The sequence below is a fragment of the Plectropomus leopardus genome, chromosome 2 (assembly GCF_008729295.1).
Source record: "Plectropomus leopardus isolate mb chromosome 2, YSFRI_Pleo_2.0, whole genome shotgun sequence".
Lineage (NCBI taxonomy): Eukaryota > Metazoa > Chordata > Actinopteri > Perciformes > Serranidae > Plectropomus > Plectropomus leopardus.
In genome coordinates, this window is record NC_056464.1 from 30511122 (window position 1) to 30533465 (window position 22344).

A 22344-nucleotide genomic window follows, 5' to 3' on the forward strand; every position below is an offset into this window, starting at 1 on the left:
GATAGACTCGTATGAGGATTGAAAGTGTAGGCCTGTATCTGAAGTAATTCAAAGAACCAAGCTTTGTGAAACATGTCAGATGGGTCAGTCTTGACCTTGTTGGTCAGTATCAGGATTGGCAGCTGGTCTATCTGGTCTGGTAGAGAACAACCAAAAGGCACACTGCAACAGAGAAGGCACCGGGGAAAAACAAACTCCTCACACAGACAGCTCCTTTCAAACATGTAAAGAATGTCGTCCGACTGGAAACATTCACACGCGAAGGCCAACAGCTCTAACAATACATGATTTCCACGACTGGGCTAACCCGTCCGACATGCAGATTCCTACAGCGGGCGTGATCGTCTCACTTCAACCATAGCGGAAGAAGAACTTGGTCGCCCTGCAATAGGCAAACAAGGGAGGTTTCTCCAGGCTTTGGCCTTTATTTTTTCTATTTCTGTCAGCTGTGTCATCTCCCTGTTGGTCCTAACAGCCATTGTGCATAGTTGAGTCATATTGGCTTGTGTCTCGATTGGCTGGTTCTCATCCCCCCATCTAGGTCCACTGCGCATAGTTTTGAAGGATGCATGCAATTAATCAGATCTTAAACAGAATCTCTCATTTTTTAACATGAGGCAGCTACTTCTTTTTTCCTTAATGGGAAATGACAGACAATAATGACACCATTTGTTGTGCTTGATGAGTCAACAGCACTGAAAGCCTTCATTATGGCTTTGCTCTGGTTTCACAATGACAACACTCGCTACAGTACAATGGAGAGCCCCGCAGCTGAAATTTTAGCTCACTGACAAATATGAGAAACAGACGGTGGCATACAAACTTTAAAAAAAAAAAAAAAAAAGGCACTAGCTCTTATGGTTAAAAGGTCAGGACTACCATGATGAACCGAGGTGACACTAATGGGACCATTTGGATCTCACTCATGAAGACTTTATACAGGCTGTGAGGGGTGCCGCTCGCTCAAGCTCGTGAAGAATATTGCATACAAATATGTGCATCTATCACTGCCTCGTTACATTACAAATATAAAGTAAAACAAGTAGGAAAACATTCTATGAGTGACGACAGATTTTGAAAGAAAAAAATGCAAATCAACTTTAAACATCAATTTCTAACCACGGTTGTAATATAGACAAAGTCCATTTCCTGTATTCGGTTTGTTTGCATTCGTATTTGCCTGCGTGTTATCGTGAAATGCGAGATACAGTACAAAGATGCGTTTGGTAAAAGGTCAGTCCTTTTTTTCTTTTCCTATTGATCAGTTGATTTTATGGTGTGTGTGCTGCTCACAGCAGCGTGCAGCCGCTTCTCTTCTTCTTCTTCTTGACCTGCAGCGCCGCTCTGGTAGCCATCTCGAACACTTCCCGCACGCCATCCTTGGTCTTGGCCGAGCACTCCAAGTAGCCAAAAGCACTGATCCTACTGGCCATTTCTCGGCCTTCCTCTATCTTCACCGGCTCCTGCAGAGTCAGATCACAGATCGTCAGGGACAGTACGAAACATTTACAGTGTCATACAAAGTGAAAGAGGCAGATTTTGGTTCAAAAGTTTTTAAAAAATGACAAACATTCTGTAAACATCATTCTCTTATACTTGCCACTATTTTGGCAGTTTCTTATTGTACTTTACTACTTTCTGATGTGATTAATATACAAAAATAATATTTTATTACTACATTAAAGCTTAACTTGGAATACACCATCTAAATTCCTTAATGCACTTAGGGGAGGCTTTTCTTATTCCAGGGGAGTATATAAGAAAAACACTGACAAGAGCATTGATTTTGATGAGGCCAAATGTAATTAGAGCTGCAACCATTAGTTAAATTGACAAAAAATGAATAGGTAATTTTTTTATAAACAATAATTCATTTTAGCTATTTTTTAATCTATTTTAAGATATTTTTTAATGCCAAATATTCTCTAGTTTTAGCTTCACAAATGGCAGGAGTCGCTGTTTCTCTTTGTCATAAATGACAGTAAATTGCATTTTTGGATTTTTGACTGAGAATTTGAGTGTCAGTTTTTCAATGCTTTTATTCACTATACAATTAATTCCAAAAATAATTGGCTAATTAATCGAAATTGAAATTAAATGTTGGTAGGGTTTAGTCTATAAAATGTATTTTTAAAAAAAGTGAAAATTTTCAAATTTCAATTTCCCAGAACCTAAAGTGACCTTTGTTTCTTTTGTGCAACCAACACGCCAAAACTCAAAGACTCCAAAAAAAGCAGCAAATTCTTACATTTAACGTTTAGAAGCTGTAAACCAGCAAGTGCTGAAACAATTAACTGATTATCAAAATAGTCTGTGAATTATTTTCTGCCCACTGACTAATCGCTAATCGCAGCTCTGACCGATGTTTTTATGCCTGTCTGCGCTTATTTGAAATTATAACAAATGGCTAAAACTTTTAATCAGAGCCTCAAGTACACGCTGCTTCACTGACCCTCGCAGCCACATCACGGCTTACCAACGTCGAGCCAACAGCGTCTGTGCGACCATGTTAAAATCCATAACACTTGAACTGATGACTTGGTGCTACTCTTTGTCAAACGGCTCCTGATTTTTTACAGAAAGGAAAAGCTGACGGTGTCGTTTGAAAGAGCTGGAGAGCTTTGTCAACGTGTCGGACCTGGAGACAGACAGAGAGTGGGCCTCAGTGACACGCTGTGACACAGTCAACCAGTATGCTGCTGTCATTGTAGTAAGACTGAAAGGCCACTATGAGCGCTTTCAGAGGGATGTCCGTGTTTGTTATCAGAGGGAGGTTAACGTTCAGTGACAGACAGGTGAAAAAATGACAGGGACACAGTATAGACAGATAGTATTCAATTAAAGGGGGTACTTTGCTGATTTTCAACCAGCTTTGAATCAAAACAATGTGGGTGGATATCCCTCCTGCCCCCATGGCAAAACCCCAACAAATTATATAACTTGTGTCATTTGGAGGAGTTTCGCTCTGCTCTTTGGGGTGTTGCTCGAACTACAGGCTGTATACAGTATACGGTATACAGCTGATCAAGAGAGTTACCCGCTCCTCTCTCGCTCTCTCTCTCTCTCAAACTTGGACCGAAATCCAATCAAACAGTAAAACTAGGCAGTGCTGATCAAATATAAATCAATATTATGTTACTGCGCTGCTTATTTCTCTCCTAAAATGTTTCCATTAACATATTTAGACGCCTCGTTTAGCTGTATTAGCGATAGTTTGTGAACAGGAAGTGGGGGCCACAGTGAAAACAGAGGCAGAAAAAACGGAGATCAAACAGTAAAACTAAGCCACTCTGATCAAATATTAAGGTTCTGATGCTGACTCGCATTTTTCTTGCCTCAGATGTTATGAGATCTGCCATTGTTTCACACGGACCGTTCCACATTACGTCAGGCGCATAGCATTCTGGTAGTTGTAGGTTTTCTACTTCTTGAGCAAAAGCGTTCTTTTTCCTCTGTTTTCTCTGGTTCAAAAGTATTTGCGTCTTCCTACAGAATAGACGGCCTATTTTTATGTGAGGGCCTTCTATATTTCGGTGATATACTTCTTTTATGTTCCGTCTTTCTTTCGGATAATTACTACTTTAGATAATTGCTAAACATTTTTGCTGATCAATATTTTCATATGTTTGCACTTAATTTACCTAATATTTATATAAAACTGGTCTTTGGTGCCCGAGTACTGAAGAGGTGTTTTCTTGTGCCTGAATACCCTGAAATCTCAGTTCACTGACCCTCAGAGGGTTCTGTGTACCTGCTTCATCTTGGCCAGCTCTCTCCGTGTGTGCTCGTCGTTCCTCAAGTCCTTCTTGTTCCCCACTAGGATGATGGGAACACTAGGACAGAAGTGCTTTACCTCGGGCGTCCACTTCTCAGGGATATTTTCTGTCCCGGGAGAAAGAGAGGAGAAGTGAGCAGAGACACGAGAGGGAGAGGGGGACTATAAAAAGGGACAGGCAGTGCAGAGTCACGGCGCAGAACAGTTCTCATGATAGATTGCTCTGCAGACTGCTCGAGGCAAAGATGGTTTTAGCTGCACTAATCCTACTTCCCATCAAGTCCATTAAGGCATTTAACAAACAGCTTACTTAGCTGATATGAACCGCCTTGATTCTGTGAAGATAAACACATAAAATATATACATAAATAAAATATCACTTTTACACAGTATAAGTTAGGTATTTTATAATTTTATCATATTAGTCAGCCTCCTGTGCTGCTGTCGTTGGTCTCTTTTAGACTGACCTGTTTAAGGGGAGACACTACACTACTAAAAACAGAAATTACTTTGGTTGTTTTCCTCCACTACTCTGTTGGAAGACAAGTTATGGAAGCAAATAGCCGAAAATCTGTGTTTTCACCTGGGTGTCGCGCCTTATATACAAACACAGGGGTTTAAAATAGACCGCTGAATGTCAACAGTTCCTTACCTAAACTGTCTGGACTGTCGATGGAGAAGCACATGAGGATGACATCTGTGTCAGGGTAGGAGAGAGGCCTCAACCTGTCATAGTCCTCCTGGCCTGCAGTATCCCACAGCGCCAACTCCACCTGGCAGAAATCATAGGGAAAACGTTGTAAGAAGTCACACAAAATACAAACGCTGTACACAAAGGTGGATTTATCTTGGTTTTAAAAAGGGAGCGATTAAGCCTTATCATCGTCATGTCTCATTCATCATTTTGTTTCGTAATTTGAACCCTTCTCAGGGGCTAAAAATTAAAATTAGCAGCCCTCCCAGAGTAATGTTGCTCACTGTTCCACATGAATACACAAACATGAAACCAGTCACGACATCATTAGTGATGACGTTTCTTTTCTCATCCTCTGAGAGCCGTGACTATCCGGAATATGACGTATGAACCCTCAGGCATGTGGTGCTGTATTTTTCCCCAAAGGCCAATGCTTTAAATACCAGGGAGTCAATAATAAGATTGTTTAACCTCGGGGCATTTAGCTCCTCTTGACACACATACTTTTCATCCTGATCATAACTTTTACCCCGGCTGTATTCCTTCTTTAGATATTTGCCCCTCATCACCGCTGCAGCTCTAATCAGCCTCATATGTCTGTTCCGCTCTCACTGTTGTGGAAATGAACTCGGGGACTGGCCTCATCCCATCACACCGTTGATTAATTCAATTAGGGAAAGTGGGAGATTAGCAAGCATCAAACCAGATACCTTCTGTCCCTGTGCGGGCATTATCAGCCGCTCTTCACCTGACTCTCTGCTCTTTAAGCTGACTCACTGCGTTCAGGGGGGGGAAACTTCTGTAAAAGTTTTAAATGCGGAAACTTTACTGAATGACAATATATTCTGGTGAGCCCAGAGTGCAAGCATTAAGCCCAAAATAGAGGTTTGCAGAGGCAGAGGGTGGGAGGTGGCTGCAGACAGCATGAGCAAACGGAGCCGTTATGTTCCCACTGGACTTGTTGTGAGCTGCAGACTTCGGGGAGGAAAAGAGGAGAAAAAACAGCTATTTTTAGAGGCAATCCACTGAAGGTGAGAGAGGGAAAATGTCTTTATCCTCAAGAGGGAGGGACTGAAATTTAGGGGCTGAGAAAAGAAATCTAATCCAGCCTGTTGCGTAATGAGGTAATTCTTAAGGGGCGGCCGTCCTCTTTAAAGTTGGATGAGGGGTAACTCAACTCATATCTTTAATAAAATGATCCCCCTCTAGACCGATCTCCATCACGGATCTCTAACTTTATATTTCCGACTCACAACAGTTAACCTCCTCGTCCCCCCACACCCATATAAGAGGGACCAGGACAGGAAATGAGAGACGTTTATCGGGCAGGAGGGTCCTGGCGGGAGGAGAGGGATTGCCCGGAGACATCCCTGTTCCCTGTCTGAACAGGAAGCTCGGAAGTCGAGTCATTTCCTGTTTTGCCGAGTGGTGATCCTGCAGCGGTGGTCAGCTCAAGAGAACAAAACCTTTGACATCAGAAGCCAGCTGCGGCTCAGACCCAAAATCTCACCGTCCAACTCCCTGTGAGTCAGACTCAAGACATCATGCACACTTGGGGGGCAGGACTTTAACGTTGTAGGTTTCATAACTGAAATATATCTTTTTACTATAAAGTGCAGTAAGAGAATTACAGCTGTGAGACTCAGATGCCCCAAAAAGACAGTGAGTCCCAAATGTCCCAAATTTTAAATTACTGCTCACTATACTGCCGTACAAAGACAAAAGAGTAGAAATAAGAAATAATACTTTAAAGTTGTTATTTATCTACATATAATTTTTTTAGCTCAAACTTGACCTTTGACCTTTATTCAGATGTTAAGGTCACCTTTTCATTGTCTTCAAATAAAGTCCATTTGATCTTTCACTTGCTGATCACAGTGAGCGATATGTACTGCATGATAATAATGACCGAAATTGAATCTAGTAATATGTCATAAAACTATCCACTTATTATAATATTAATAAGCATAAATCAATCCATTTGTAAGCTTTTTTTAAAGCCACTTTACTTTATCGTTCAGTGGTACATTACCAGCTCATATCATTAGGGCCGAAATAGGTAAACTAATAAGTGTAATGATTTAAAGAAAACTTCAACAAGAATAAAACAGAAGATCTGCTCAGGGTACTAAGTTTCAAAAAAAAAATTAATTGTGCAGCATTTTGATCCAAAAGAGATCCTTGTCAGGTATTTTCAAATGATTGTTTATTTATTTGATTATGTAATATTTATTTTTTCCTAGTTTATCTTCCTATTTTTTCTGTAAATAATAATGAAAAATGGTAGATATTTGATTTTGGGTATGTGGGTGTATGTATAAGTTTAATAATTACAGTATAGGTTTAAATCAATACGGAGGCTGGTTAATTAAGATTCAATGGCGTGTGGATAAGGGATGGGATGAAATAACTTTCCTCTCACTCCTTTTTAAATATGTACCAAGTCACCATTTCTTTTGCATTATGTTTTTTTTATTGTCTGTAAAAAAATTTTTGTCTGTCTGCTTTTTTATAATAACTCCTCTATTTTCTTTTTTACATGTTAGAAATAAATCAAATCAAAATTGATTTGGATTTGAACATGCCTGATGAAAATCTGTGTTGGATCGAAACGTTGCACAACTAAAGATTACTGGGAGGTTTTGGTACTTAGTGCAGATCTTCTGTTTGATTCTTGTCGAGGTTTCTTTTTTTTGATCCAGCACTTGGAGAAGTTTTCTGGATGTACTTCGCTTGTTTCTTAAAAGATAACCTCACAATTTTATTTTTTTGACCCTCAAAATTGCAATTGGCAACCCTGAAAGAAGTAACTCAAATGATGTAGCATCATTAAAAAAAGCCATAGTTTTACCAAAATAAAGTTAAGGTCTTTTTGTCTTGGCACAGCTGAATGGTAAATTACGCTGTTAAATAAAAAATAGTGAATCAGTGAACGCCAGAAGGATTTTAACACCTGTGACTGACTGCTTAACCCTCCCCACCCCACCCCCCAAGCAGTGATTTTCCAATCATAGCTTGGCAGCCATAACGAGGCACAGCAGGTCTGTCCAGCTTTGATTTTCTCCGCGTTGAGGAGGTGTTCATGGAGCTATTGAATCCACTTAATTCAACTGAGGTAGCAATTTCTGTCCCACTCCTCTCCTTGTCAGTTGGATTGTGGTGTGTTTTAAAGGAAACGTTCAAACAGTCGTGTTATTGCCACAAATCAACAAGTTGGTCCTGCATTTCTGAGGTCCATCTCGCTTTATGCTTTGTGTTTATCACTGTCGTCGTGTCTTTTGTTTGTTGTGCTCGGCTGTCCTCCGTGTTCCCCACACAACAGGATTTCTGATCATAAATACTGAACATGTTAATATTTACTATTTCAATTCAGGGCGGCCTTGATCGTCTTCCAGGCAGATCGGGGAGGGTAAAATCACTCTTAACACTCCTCACACCACAGGGAAGTCTGGCAAGATAATCTTTAGAACATTCAGATAATCGGGCCTTTGCTGACTTTGGTCGGGATGGGGGAATCAGGCCCAAAATCGTCCCAATTATCGTATAGTGTGTACCCCACTAAAAGGTAGAAAGTACATTTGCGTGATAAGGACTAAACGCAAATGTAGGAAGGAAGAAGTGTTTCTCTCTTGATTAAGATTAGAGCATACAGGATTTAATGATAAACTGTACGTCATGAAAAACGCAGGGTCAGATAAATGTGAAGCGTGTAGGCCTATCTGCAGGGAAATCATCGAGCATTTACTGCTAAAATGTAGCGAGTTCAGAGCAGGAAGAAGCAGATCGAAGGATAGGGTGTTTGAATTAGGAAGAGAGTGGAGCGTCAAAGAGCTATTACAGATAGGAGATGAACAATCACATGTTCAAAAGGCATTACTTAAATATTTATTTGAAATAGGTTTAATTTCCAGATTATAAATCCCTAAAAGTCATGATGGTATAAACTCCAGTAAAGTAGGTGGCAGCATGCACCTTTAATGTTGGTTTGAAACTCACCTATAAACTAAAAGAAGAAGAAAAAGTTCATGGGGCTATAGTGAGAGTGACAGTCTGTATATGAAGAGTGTGAGGATGGATTAAACACTGAGTTTACCTGCTCTAACTTGAGTGCTAACTTGCTACTGCCTTCAATAGCAACCTAACCCAAGGAGCATTTCATACTTCAAATCATCAAATGGTAAGTTCTCTTCCTGGGACCTGCACCTTTAGCAATCAAGTGCATATTTATAGCCTTTTATATCATTCTGTTTTTAATGGGAATTATCAAATAGGTCACTTCATATTATTACTTTAAGGACAGCTTAGGAAAGACATAAAATGGAAAACTGACTGTGTAGATGCACACACAACCACTTCTAAACAGCTAATTTGGGTGTCAAATGCACAAACCTGTTTTCCATCAACCTCGATATCAGCGATGTAGTTCTCGAACACTGTCGGGACGTAGACTTCAGGAAACTGGTCTTTACTGAAAACAATGAGAAGACATGTTTTCCCGCAAGCTCCATCCCCGACAATCACCAGCTTCTTCCGAATGGCTGCCATGTCTGTTGGGAAACAAGAGAATTTTTTTTTAACAATAATCTGACACATTGAAAACACTACAAAATAAAAAAAGAAGACTGTTGCGTGTCAAATTTATCAGCAGTACTACAAAAGACAAAAGAAACTTTATTTGCCATCACGGGAGATTTCTCTTGCCGTGCTGCAGGAACAAACACAGTCACACTCAGTGTTTTTCACACCACGGATATTTAAATTATTTGTAAAGATCACAGGAACACGAGATAAGACACAAAAACTTTTTCAGCTCATGCTGCGTGGCTCCAAAGCGACCGCTCTGACATGTCTGACTGACAGTACTGCATCGCATTACACCTCAGGGAGTACTCTCTGATCTGCACGCTGCCACAGACAACTGCAGTCACAGACCTTGAATCCCTGATGACAAATCTAGACTACAAAGCTACATGAAGAACAGAGGAGAAGGAGGAAGGCAGTGGAGGAGAGAGGGGGGGTGTTGAGACAAGCAGGGACATGAAGGAATGTGCTATCAGCTCCTGCTCCGCCCCGTTTGTTTCTCTCTGCAGCGCGTCTGGAGAAGAAAAGTCCGGGAAATCAGAGCAGCTGGTGAAGCACTCGATGGTGTCCTAAAGTCGACAAAACCTGCTTTTGATCTCTCCAGATGCTTCTTCTGGATTGCAGCATCCTAATTCTCTCAAAATTACCTTCCATTAACCCTTGAAAACCTGGATCAACATTACTTTTCTTGTTCTGCGTTCAGACGTCTTTCACACGCATTAGAACTAGCGGTGTAGGTATAATTTTTAATATGATAAAAAATAATAAATGATATCACGATAATGACAGTATTCCAATATGACCACATAATGACATCATACCGTTACCGCAACAACAAGCATGGCTGAGAGTAAATTTGTTACCGTTTACTGCTGTTCTCTGCAAATTTAAGAAGTGACAAATCTTTTTTGTTTATTTTACTTTTTTACTTAATATGTGATGGCACACTGTTAAATGTATGCAGACATATGCAACTACAACACTTTGTTGCAGCTGTATGTTCTTGTAATTCATATTAAAATAGATTTTTATATATTCCAGTAATTTTTAACAACTAATTAAATAAGCAAATTTGTTTTATTTCTTTTGAAAACATGAGGGAAAGACAACAAGCGAATTGGCAGACAATCAGTTGATTTAGAAAATGATTTTTAAAGGAAATAGTAGGAAAAAATGTACAAAAAAATGTATATATAATTATCATTGTTATAGAATAGAATTATGATTTTTATTTGTCTTTTCTTTTTTCTTGTGGCTATTGTTCAAGAAATTTTTTTGTCTTTTTTTTTTTTTTTTTTTTTTTTTTTTTTACTAATTTATTGCTTTTAGGTAATTTCTTCATATGTTGGTCATTGCCCTCTTCTCGTGCTTTTGAAAGAAAAATCAAGCCAAGTTGCTCAGGATTCAAAGGGTTAAAGAAACGATCCAAACCTGCCGCACATATGTTGCTCCACTGCTGAGGTGTAATTGCTTACACAGGGTTTACAGAGTTGTATATCAAGTGTATAAACTGCAGGAAAAAAATACCATGCCAAACAAAGATGACTGCAGGGCTGAATTTTACAACTACAAGGATGAAGCTTTTCTGGTTTCCTGTGCACAAAATACGATCCACAAAACCAACAAAATCAAGAGGCATTTGTGCAATAAGCCCAGATGAGAGCAGACTGGTTTGGTCGGTGCAGGCTGTGTGGGGGATGAGTTTGCAGTGCAGCTGATGGATGAGCCGGAGCCCTGCTGCCTGGGAGCAGCTGTGCATATAGTCATTTGGCTCCTCACCTCATCCACTTTCTGCCAGACAGTCTTGACAGCAATCCTCTTCACGAGGGCACCCACTTATCAGGGGAAATTAATCTTTCAGTGCTGCTGGCGAAAAGTTTTGAGTCGAGTCTGCCCGCGACGCCCACTTTTAATCTCTGCCCGGATGCATAGCAACAGCAAACCTGTCATTAAGTAGTGTCAGATAATAAAGAATCATCACCACTGAAGTTATAAATCAAACTGTCGTCTGTTTGGTTTCATAACAAATGTGAATTAGTGTCACTAGTTGCACTTAGATGGATTGCTAAAAATAATTTCTTCCATGCAGGACTGGGGGATTTCTGCATAATTAAAATCTTCGTCTGACATTTTAAAGCTAATACCTGTCACAATTTGCAAAGTCAAAATAGACTATTGAACTGAGTTTATATTTACAGAGAAAATCCAAAAAAACAAGAGAAGAAATTGCTACCCAGACATGTTTCCATGGATATTTTGACTTGGCATAACAGTAGCCATACTGGAAATATTGGGTGTGTTTGCCTGTTTGAAAGTTTTATTAACATCTTGGGTTTGTTCCATCTAATTTTTCAGTCAAGGTTTGTTCACATTTTCTTCCTTTAACACAAAGGTTCACTCCCTCTGGTGCAGTGTTTAGTTATAGCTGCAGAAGTTTTGCAAAATACTCAAGTTAAAATTTAGGCAGCTGAAGCAACATTGACATTTATTTAAATACAACATCCCAGCAGCCAGAGTTAAATGTTGGCATTGCACCTTTCTGCAAACCCACCACAAAAATCCTCCTTCCTGCCTTGTCCAAGGGGGCGGGACTTAGCTTTAACCTGTCAGGGCACACCTGAACTGATAAGAGGCCTGGGGCTGGGCCGGCTCAGTCTCCCCCTTTGTTTGCTGATAGCATGTTATCATGCTGGTCTGCATGTTGTGTGGCCCATCTCCTCCATCTGACTGTGGACCTGATGCCTTATTTAAGTAAGTTGTGGATATAAACATTAATTTTGGCGATTGGACTGCAGACAAGCAAGCAAACTCCTGAAAATGATGTAACATGATGGCCTAAAATGATCATCCATTTCAGCTGCAGTTGCAAATGCTTTAACTATTTATTATAATATTATTTTCAACAAAAGACAGAATATTTAATGAGAGCAGAGACTGTCCCCACTTTGATACTGGAATCTGGAGCAGTATTTTTTGATTTCCACAGACTGCCAACTGACCCGAACTATGTGATGGGTTCAAAACCCTGCGAGTGGGAGACAGCAGCATCGAGGCCTCAGAGGCTCACCCTGCGAAATAAAACAATCCACTTCCTGTTCTGTGCAGCCCGGGAGGAGCTTTTGGCTGCAGCTCTGTTTGGACAGGCCTCAGCAGAGCCGGGACACGGAGAGGGCTGCCAGAGGCAAGGCAACACACGCAAGCATGCTTACTCACACATACATGTACGTGTGCACAGGGGCTCTATTTACACACTGATAGTTTGTGCTTTGAGGCAGTGATATTGGGAACAAATGAAGGAACATCTTGACATATTGGTTAACCCTTGGAAACCTGAGCAAATTGGCTTGATTTCTTTTAAAAAACATGGTGAGAAGACAATGAGCAATGAAAGAAATAACCCTAAAATTTGTAAAAATGTGTAAAAAAAAAACAAACCCATATATATATATACATATATATTAGTTTATTTTTAAGTTTCAAAAACACACACACAAAACAAGGAAATGATTTGAAAAAGTGCTTATTATAATAATTTTGTAACATAATTTTAAAAATGTAAATGTGATCAATAAATATAGTTCTCCCCTAGTTTTAAAAAAAAAAAATAATTTTCTAAATCCGACTAATTTCTGGAACATTTCTTACAAAGTTGCCTTTTTTCCCATGTTTCTGAAAAATCACACATATTTGCTCAGAGTTCAAAGGTTCAATACTTGTGAAAGGCATCTGAAAGCAGCACAAGAAAGTGATGTCACTCCGGATTTCAAAGGGTTAAAGGAAATTATGTGTGAAAATGTCCCATATTGTCACAAACTGTGCCCAATACTCGGGGTGTTTATGACTGATGCCCTCCATTTAGGTGCTAATGGATACTAATGACGACAGCCGCTCGTAACCGATTTCACGTATTGTGCCGTCTATCAGGTCACGGCCGTTTATCATTTTCCAGCATTCATCCTCTCCGCAGTCACATCAAAGCCCGATTTCACCCTGACGCAATTACAGCATGTGAATGGGCACCACTTATCTGCGCCCAGTATCAACCAGCCGACCTTTGACCTTCACACTACAGAGCAAAAGCAAAAGGTGTCTCTGAGAGATTAACCGCCTTCATGAACGCTGTGCCAGAGGCTGGCATAGTTCAACACCATTTCGTCGGCGCCACATCACCATCACTCAGCTCAGGGCGCAGACATTTTCATTTACCTGTCACTGTGACTCCACATAACACAACTGAGATTTATCCAGTGGTGCAAAGAGGAATGCTAGAAGATATTCATAAAGTCTTCAATCACTCGGAGGTTGACTGCGACTGTGACTGTGAGACAGCAGGAACATCGTTTTACTCGCAGGCTAAAATATCAGAGACGGACTGCAGGTAAAGATAAATACTGAGCTGACTGAATTAAAGTTAACTGATCGTACTGCAGTAAGTCAAAACAGAAGCAGAAGAACCGGTTACAGTGATATGATACAGTGCCCGTCTATGTATAATTATATTTATACTGATATATTCATATTTATAATTATATAATTCTTTTATTTGTTTCCCACCTCTGGCCTGCCTGCAACTTATTTCCAGAGTTTCGGTATCCATGTGCTGTACAATTTTATTTTATTGTATTTTATTTATTCATTTTATAATAAGCATAAATATTTCTATATATTTTTAGGTTTAATTTTTTATCACTCTTACGTGTAAAGCACTTTGAGCTGCATTTTATGAACGAAAAGTGCTACACAAATAAAGATTATTATTAAATGAACTTTCAATATTAGTGATCTTTCAGTATTCCTCCTCCCTTACTTCACAGTACCAACATTTTTGGGTTATATGAACCTTTGAGGTAAGCATAGTCAAAGGTCATGTACTACTTTTTACCTCACAATGGTCCCAACAAAAAATGAAAAATCCCCAGTGTGATAACCTTACGAAATTGCAAAATAGCGTCTCATAGCTTCATGAGCCACTTCATTGTGTTTTGGCGACTGAAAAGTCTTCAGATTCCCAGTTCTGTTAACTGAATCTGGAACTTCCTGGATTGTATTTCAAGTGTCACAAATTCCTTGAAGCATCCCGCAGGAACCAACTTTGATTACAGTCTGAACGTCCGTTAATACGACGATTCGTCACAGATTGTAGGGCCTATATTGTTGTAAGCAGTCCAACCAAAGAGTGAGTTTCCTTTGTGATATAGCTACATATGGCCGTACATACAGGCCTGAAGCGAGGGGCTGACCCAAAGGTTGCAAACCACAATAGCATCCTTGAAGAAAAAGTTCAATATTTTAAGACTTACTCTCTTAGTTAGATGAGAGGATTAAAACCATTCTTAAGTCAAAACCGTAAATATGAAGCAACATGCAAGCCGCTTAGCTTAGCATGAAGACTTTTAACAGGGTTAATAGAAAGCTTGGCTCTCTCCACAAATCAACACCTCTAAAAGCTCACTAAAACTACAACACTAAACTACACATGCATGGCGTGAAGGCAATGAGCAACAAGACATGACTCAAAACTTAGCAAGAATTTACTAAAAAGTCTAAGAAAATTACTGAAAAATTAGTTAAAAAACAAACAAACAAGGAAATGACCTAGAAAAAAATGCTTAGAAATTATAAAAATTCTGTAACACAATTTTAAAAAGGTAATTATGATCATTGTAAATGAAATGTATTATAATTGTAAATGTATGTAATAGTGATAATGGTAAAAATATATATATATATATATATATATATTATATTTTTTTTCCTCTGATATTTTTTTTAGCTTTTTAAAATAACGTTCTAAAATCTTTAAATACTAATTGTGAAGGGTCACTGAGAGCAGCAGAAGAAAAGTGATGTTGCTCTAAATGCTTTAAATGATATAATTTTGTTAATTTTTCATGTAATTATTCTAGTAATGTCCAGATTACCTGTATTCTCCCTTTGTGTGAGGAGATAACATCCAGTTGAAAATTGCATCGATGAAGACAGCAAAAAGTTAAGTATTTTAACTTTGAATGACAATGCCGTGTAATGTTGCTAGTATTCTCTGATCGCCTCACCTAATTTTACTGCCCTGTTCTTGTCCTCTTAAATTATATCTGGTTTGTAGTCTTATCAGATTCCATGTGGACGCAGCATTTTTCTTGACAAAGATTCACATTCTCCACAGACAGATTGCATATTTTGATCATCACAAAGAGACTATCAAGTGCTAAAAATTAAAATTCTGTAAAGTCAGCCAGTGTTGAAACTATTTCATGGTTAATCAATGAGTCAGTAACCAGAAAATCAATCACCAACCATTCTGATAATCTATCGGTTATGTAATGTATCAAGCAAAGTTATGTCATCAAAGTGAAATACTTGCGCACTTGTGATCAAGGAGACTGCGATGAACATTCTTCAGTACTTTTTAATGTTTACTGACTTCATAATAAATCAAAGAGTAATCCACAGATTCATGTATAATGATAATAATAGTTGCAGATCAAAAGTAAACAGAAATATAGTTTGGAAGCTGTCCTAATTTAAGATTAGATACAGAAGTATCCGTTGCCATACCACCAGACTATAGAGCAGCTTTATTCCCCAGGCTGTGAGACTCCAAAAGATGTAGCAAGATCAAGGACAAATTTTAAAAATGCTTCTGTATCGGCATTTCATTTTAATGATCGCTGATAAAATTAATTAATTAAAAAGTGCAAAGATAGTGCCAGAATGGGAGGAACTTTTACTTTGTAAAACCTCAGAAAGCTATTTTTATTTTATCATATTTAAATTTAAATTGTCACTGGACTTTATAAAAAAAAAGTTGCTGGGAACGTTATGATATACACATATACTTTATGATATAATTTTATATTTTCTAAAGGCATTTAAACAAAGTTTTGTGTTATAGTTTGTTATATTCCAAATTTTAAATACTGACAGATTTTTATTGTAAATGCATAATCGGTTCCAGTTATCGGTTATCGGTCTCATTAACTACCATTAATCTGTATCTGCCCTGAAAAAGCCCTAATGTGCTATCAGACTCAGGAAATCACACACGTATATAACCTGATCCAAACAAAACATGAGGGGCCATTAAAATACATATGAAAACAAAGCACCTTTACTTCCTACAACTATTTGAGCAATGCCCTGAGTTAATGAACACACCACCTCCCTCTGGCTCTAAGGAGGTTTCCTGAGGCTTATAGGGGCCAACAGGAGTTATGCAACAAGCTGAGCAGAGTTAGGACAGAGCAGAGCGTGACCCCGAGGTGCCTGAGCTGCCGTTCAATCCTCATACGTCTTTTAAATCAACAACAAACATCAAACCAATAAAAAACGCTTGTTGTTCCTGAGATGATGATGACTTTTTTTATTCTAAGGTCCTGCAAACAAGCCAACATATTACAGGAAATGAGTGTGATTGATTGTTTAGCTCGTCTAACAGGCTTCCCAGAGCTGCACCTCTTTAATTTATACACAACAGCAGACTCAGTGAGCCTGCAGATACAGATCAGCTCATATCAACAGTAAAAAGTTATTTCCTGTGTGTCACTACACAGAAGTTGTCAAGGGCCTCAGTCAAACTCAGGGCTCCTACAGATTAAGGCAAGAGGAATTCAAGACTTTCTGAATGCCACCTGGAAAAAAAAGACTCTTTTTATCAGAAGCCAATAGCAAAGGAAAAAATGTCCTGACACGAATTAGTTATGGTTAGGGGGAAATTTAATTTATTTTTTTCAAATATTTCTTGTTACATAAAACATGACTCTTTGGTAATGTTCATGCAAGAAGTGTTTGTTAAAATATTTTTTTAAAGTTACCTATTATTGTAAGCTTTTTTCCTCTCCAGCATTTTTAAGAGTTTTGAAAGACTGATTTAGGACATTTTAATGCCAATTCAGGCCTTATGTTTAGGTGAATGGATTCAATGCCTTTTAAGACCTTTCTGAGGATTCGCAGGAACACTGCAAAACTCTGGTTATAAATTAAAAGGCTTCATAACTAACAGAGCAATAAAACCAAGGCTGGATTTTCACTGTTTACAGATAAGCATTCACCCAGAGATTAGAAGTCTCGCTAAAATCTCCATGGAGCAATGCAAAACTTTACTGCAGAATAAAAAAAGGACCTAATGCACTTTAGGGATGTAATTTTTTTACAGGACTGCTGGAGGGCATTCCTGTAAAAAAAAAACGATTTCTCTCAAGCTAACAGGCTGCTGTTGTGTTTTAATAAAGAATGAAATCTTTGAAGGCACGCAAGAATTTGCCTCACCTCTGTGACTCCATGTGTCTGAGAAATGGGCCAAAGTTCATAAACCCTCAGAGGTTGTTGCTGAGGCAGACAGCCCTCAACACCGGCTGTCTACGCCGCCTTTAACCGGGCATAAAAACGTCTTATTATCTATGAATCTGACAGCAGGCAACAGACATCAGATCACGTGCGGGATCAGACGTTGGGTGACAAAAACTCATCTCACAAGAAAGCTTCAGGTCTTTTTTCAGATGAGGCATTTACAGATACATTGTAGAGATTCCTGAGTATAAGCTGCGGACTTGAGTGCATAAAATTGAAATGTGAGTGCTGAGCTGTGTTACACAACAGCAGGAGAATATACCGAGGATCAGGTCAGCCTCTTGCATTCTTTGGGCGTATGTTACCAACACACCAGCTCTTTAGTCTCACTGAGTCATGGCTTTTCTGGTACACCCATGGAAATAACCAAATGTCCCAAAAGTCAGCCAATTCATGACATAAACCAGGAATGACATCTCCTATAAAGCCTTTTGAAAACAATAACCTTTTTATCAATACAGAGGGAAAAAAAATCTAGCTCAAAACATATCTAAATCAACTTAAAATAGACTTCTTTTAGACCTGTAAATGAGATTTTTATGGCTTTGGGGACTTTTGCGTTCTTGACCAAAGTTGCATGACGAAATCTGTACCATCCCCATACATGTCTGGTAAACATAAAGCGGCAGCCTTTATTTGAATTTGAATTTCTGCAGTCCTGGTGCCCTCGTCTCAAAATGATTTTTGTTTTTTAATTGTGTTTTTGGTTAGATGCCTGAAATAAGGTCTGTGTTTAACACTAACTTAAGAGACTAGGTGTCTTAACCCTTTGAAACTTGGCTAGACGTCACTTTTTTGTGCTGTGTTCAGACACCTTTGACAGGTATTTAAACTTTTAAACCCTGAGCCAAATGGTTTGATTTCTTTTGTAAATGTAAAAAAAAAAAAGAAAAAAAAAGCCACGAGCAACTTGGCAAGAAATGCTCTGCAAACTGCATGAAATTAGAAGATTAAAAAATAATTTAAGAAGAAAAGCTTGGGAAAAATGTCCAATTGTTTTTATAATTATCATAATTCTATATTTGAAATTATTATTATTAGGTATTTTTTGGTACTTTTTTTTTTAAAAACCAATTTCTTGCTATGTTTTTTTGGGTCACTGCTTCTCAATTTGCTTGTTGCCTTCCTCCCATGTTTTTGAAAAAATCAGGCTAATTTAATCAGGTTCCAAAGGATTAAAACAGGCGTTTGCTAACAACAAAACATTATGACACCGATCAAGGCTTTACATCCTCGTTGTGGTGGCAACATTGAAATCATGTGACATTAGTGCAGTTGGTTATTAGCCTAACGTTAGCTTTTTACTCTGGCGATTGCATTTACCTTTAAAATTCATAAAAGTTGTGTTCATTTGTGAAGATTACCTTGCTAAGAAAAAGTGGAAGTTTTATAAACTTTTGTTTGTCACAGCGCTTATTATCTGTAATAAACCATGGTGATGTTAGACATATTTGTCTACAAAAAGATGTCATTCCTGAAGTACTTTATAACCCTCATTAGGTGAATTTAGTTTATTTGTTTTACATAACAGAGATCACAACGAGGATAAAACATAAAAAGTACATGTGTGGGTGTGGTAGAAACCTTCTGGCTTACATAAAAACCACACCCAGAAAACACACTAATAGTTCAATTGAAACTGCCAAAACATCAGTACATTTAGCACTGATGTATTATAAGAACTGAAAAACAGACTTAAAGATGAATAAATGAAAATTGCTTGGCAGGCACGTTAGCAAAAGAAGTTAATGGTGATCTATTTGGACAATGTGTTCCTGTGGTACAGCGCTGCATCTCTGAATACACCACTGATAATAAGCCGCTATTAAACTGCAACTTCTTGTTTTTTGCACTTTAGTTTTTGTTCAGATTAAACAAATAAAATACAGCACGTTTATCAGTGGGTGCAGGTGTGGATTTCATTACCTTTGGATAAAGGCTAGTTGATTCACCCACAGTTACTGTTTTTTATGCTGAGCTAAGCTGATCTTAATATTTACTGTACTACTACTGAACTATTCCTTTAAATCCATGTAGTTATGGCATCCAACACAGTGACTGGGCCTCACAACTAGAGCTTGTCTCATTAATGTATTGGCTGGCTATTCTCAAATTCATGACCTGCAGTGGCTTCAGTTAAGCAGCGACGAATGTATAAAAACACAAAAGGAAGACACTCCTGCTCTTAAAGCCTATTGAGAGGAAGTAGGGCAGGACGAGGGAGTCGAGTCAGCTGGTGGCAGCCAGAGCGTGGTGACTAAACTCAAAGACAAGTGGCAGAGGATTCACCGCATGGCTTTGTGAGAAACGACACCCCATGACTCACTTCTGCTCAGTAACTCAGGTCATAAGCAAACAAACCAGATCTCCTTAGCCTGAACACATCTGTTCCTCCACGGATGAGCACGAAGGCTGAAACGAATCTTTTCATTATCGATTCATCTGCAGATAATCAATAAATCATTTTTTATCTAGAAGAAAATTGTTTAAAATAACCATCACAATTTTTGCAAGGACAAGGTAAAAGCGCTTGTTGTTCCTGACCGGCGCTCAAAAAGCCCAAAATATACTGTTTACTATGAGAAAAGACTAAAATAAGCTGCAGTGTTTTACATTTAAGAAGCTAGAATGATTAGATTTTGGTATTTTTACACTCTAAAATTACTTTAACAATTAATTATCAAACATGTTACATTCAATGCTAAAACTACACTACAAGGGATGAAACAAGTAATTGATTAACTGATAATAAATCAACAGCAATTTGTTGAAAATCGTCCATTGGACAAGCATTCTGAAGAATACACCCTGTGCCCTGTAAAGCTGATGTAGCCTCATTTTAACTACTTTATGACATTTTATAAATACAAAAAAAATCAACAAATTATTGATAATGATAACAATTGTTAGATGCAGCACTAAAATGTGCGCCTGCAATTTAGAAGACACCAATGCACGAGTGTCATTGAAGAATGTATTTCAAACATATTTTTCAAACATATTTTAAGCATATGACAAAAAATTTCTTCAGTTTTTAGATGCTGCAACTAAATTCATTTTTGATTATTTAGTCAAATTGATTATTTTGATTGTTTAGTCTAGCCTATAAAATGTGAAAAATGTCCATCACCAATTCCCTAGAGCCTCTTGCCATTTTTACATTTCTTCTTTTGACCAACTACTAGCCCAAAAAAACCCAAATATTCAATTTTTAATAATATTTAAGGATTAAAAAAACAGCACATTTAAGAAGGTGGAATTATAAAATATTTGGCATTTTGCTTGATAAATTATTCAAACCATTACTCTCTTTAAGATTTTTTTAAATTTGATAATTTCTGTCAATCAACTTATCAATGAATTGACTAATTGTGTCAGCACTACTTTTGCTCTCAACTAATATTGATACATGTAGGTTGATTTTCCAATATATTTGCATGAAGGATAAGAACAATATATTATCCTTTTATGTGAAATTTTAAGTTTTTATGAATAGGATAAATAAATAAATCACATTAAATGCCCATTTGTGCGTTTTAGCCTAAATAATTCACCAAAATTCATCTTCCTCGTGTTTAGTTGTGTTTGTAAATCATAACTGGCAGTACAAACAACGCCCTCCAAGAGCTGGGAGTATTAATAATGAGGAAATTAAGTGTTCCCAGGAATAGAATTGGCTCATTAGGAGATTTGCCATGCGGAGTTGCTTATTGAGGTCGCAGCGGTTGGACAGACTGTACAAACCAACAGGATCTGATCTGCTGCTACTTTGAAACTACCAACAATGAAGCTATCAACAGTTGTACAGAAACACGCCCTGACAACTACGCTGGTTATATATACTTAATTACAGTCAGGGATTAAACTACAGCCTCAGCAGGAAAGAAAAAGCGAATATTAATGTGAGGACAAGCCACCACCTTGTTCTCTCACCCAAGTAAGTAAGTGAGCCATAATTAGACTGTCGACTTGTGTCAAATAAGAACATTTAGTCAAACTACAGCGTCCGTGTTATAATTACCTGTCAGCAGCCAGATGAGAGGTTTTTTATAAATATTAATCCCCGCTTGCTCTTTACGCTTGGTCGTGACACACATACACACACACTCACTTCTTGCTGCAGTATTCGCTAATTTTACAGAGAGGGTGCTGAGAAGAAACGGGGCAGGCGAGCAAGATCCTCCCACCGACACGGCGACAAGCTGGGACATGCTAGCTGACTGCCGCTTCCGTGCAAGACCGTCAAAATAAAAGGGAAAGAACCACCCCTCACAGGAATAGATGATGATGATGATGATAATAATAATAATAATAATAATAATAATAAATAATAAATAATAATAATAATAATAAATAATAATATAAAAAAGTAATTACAATAATAATAAAAATAGTAATGATGATTATGATAATAATAATAATAAATAATAATAATAATAATAATAATAATAATAGTATTAATAATTAATATTATAATTATAATATTATTAATAAATTAAGAATAATAAATAAGATAATAATAATAAGAAGAAGAAGAGAAGAAGAAGAAATAATTAATAGTAATGATCATAACAATAATAAAAAAGATATTAATGACAATAATAATAAAAAAGTAGTAATGATGATTATGATAATAATAATAATAATAATAATAATAATAATAATAATAATGATGATGATAATAATAATAATAATAATAATAAGAAGAAGAAGAAGAAATAATTAATAGTAATGATAATAACAATAATAAAAAAGATATTAATGACAATAATAATAAAAAAGTAGTAATGGTGATTATGATAATAATAATAATATTAATTAATAGTAACGATAATAATAATAATAATAATAATAATAATAATAATAATAATAATAAATAATAATAATAATACATTCAAACAATAGTATTAATACACTTTTGATAAAGCACGTTTAAAAACAAAGTTAC

General features: G+C 37.5%; 1 protein-coding gene across 1 annotated transcript; it reads right to left on the minus strand.

Moving 5' to 3' along the window:
- Window positions 1–434: 434 nt before the first annotated feature.
- On the minus strand, window positions 435–21621 carry LOC121959201 (rho-related GTP-binding protein RhoA-D-like). Its single transcript, XM_042508426.1, has 5 exons — window positions 21418–21621; window positions 8859–9016; window positions 4428–4548; window positions 3752–3882; window positions 435–1463 (listed from the first exon to the last, which is right to left on the minus strand). The coding sequence occupies exons 1-5, from the start codon at window positions 21605–21607 to the stop codon at window positions 1290–1292; spliced, it is 774 nt and encodes a 257-aa protein (XP_042364360.1). The 5' UTR covers window positions 21608–21621; the 3' UTR covers window positions 435–1289.
- Window positions 21622–22344: the final 723 nt, after the last annotated feature.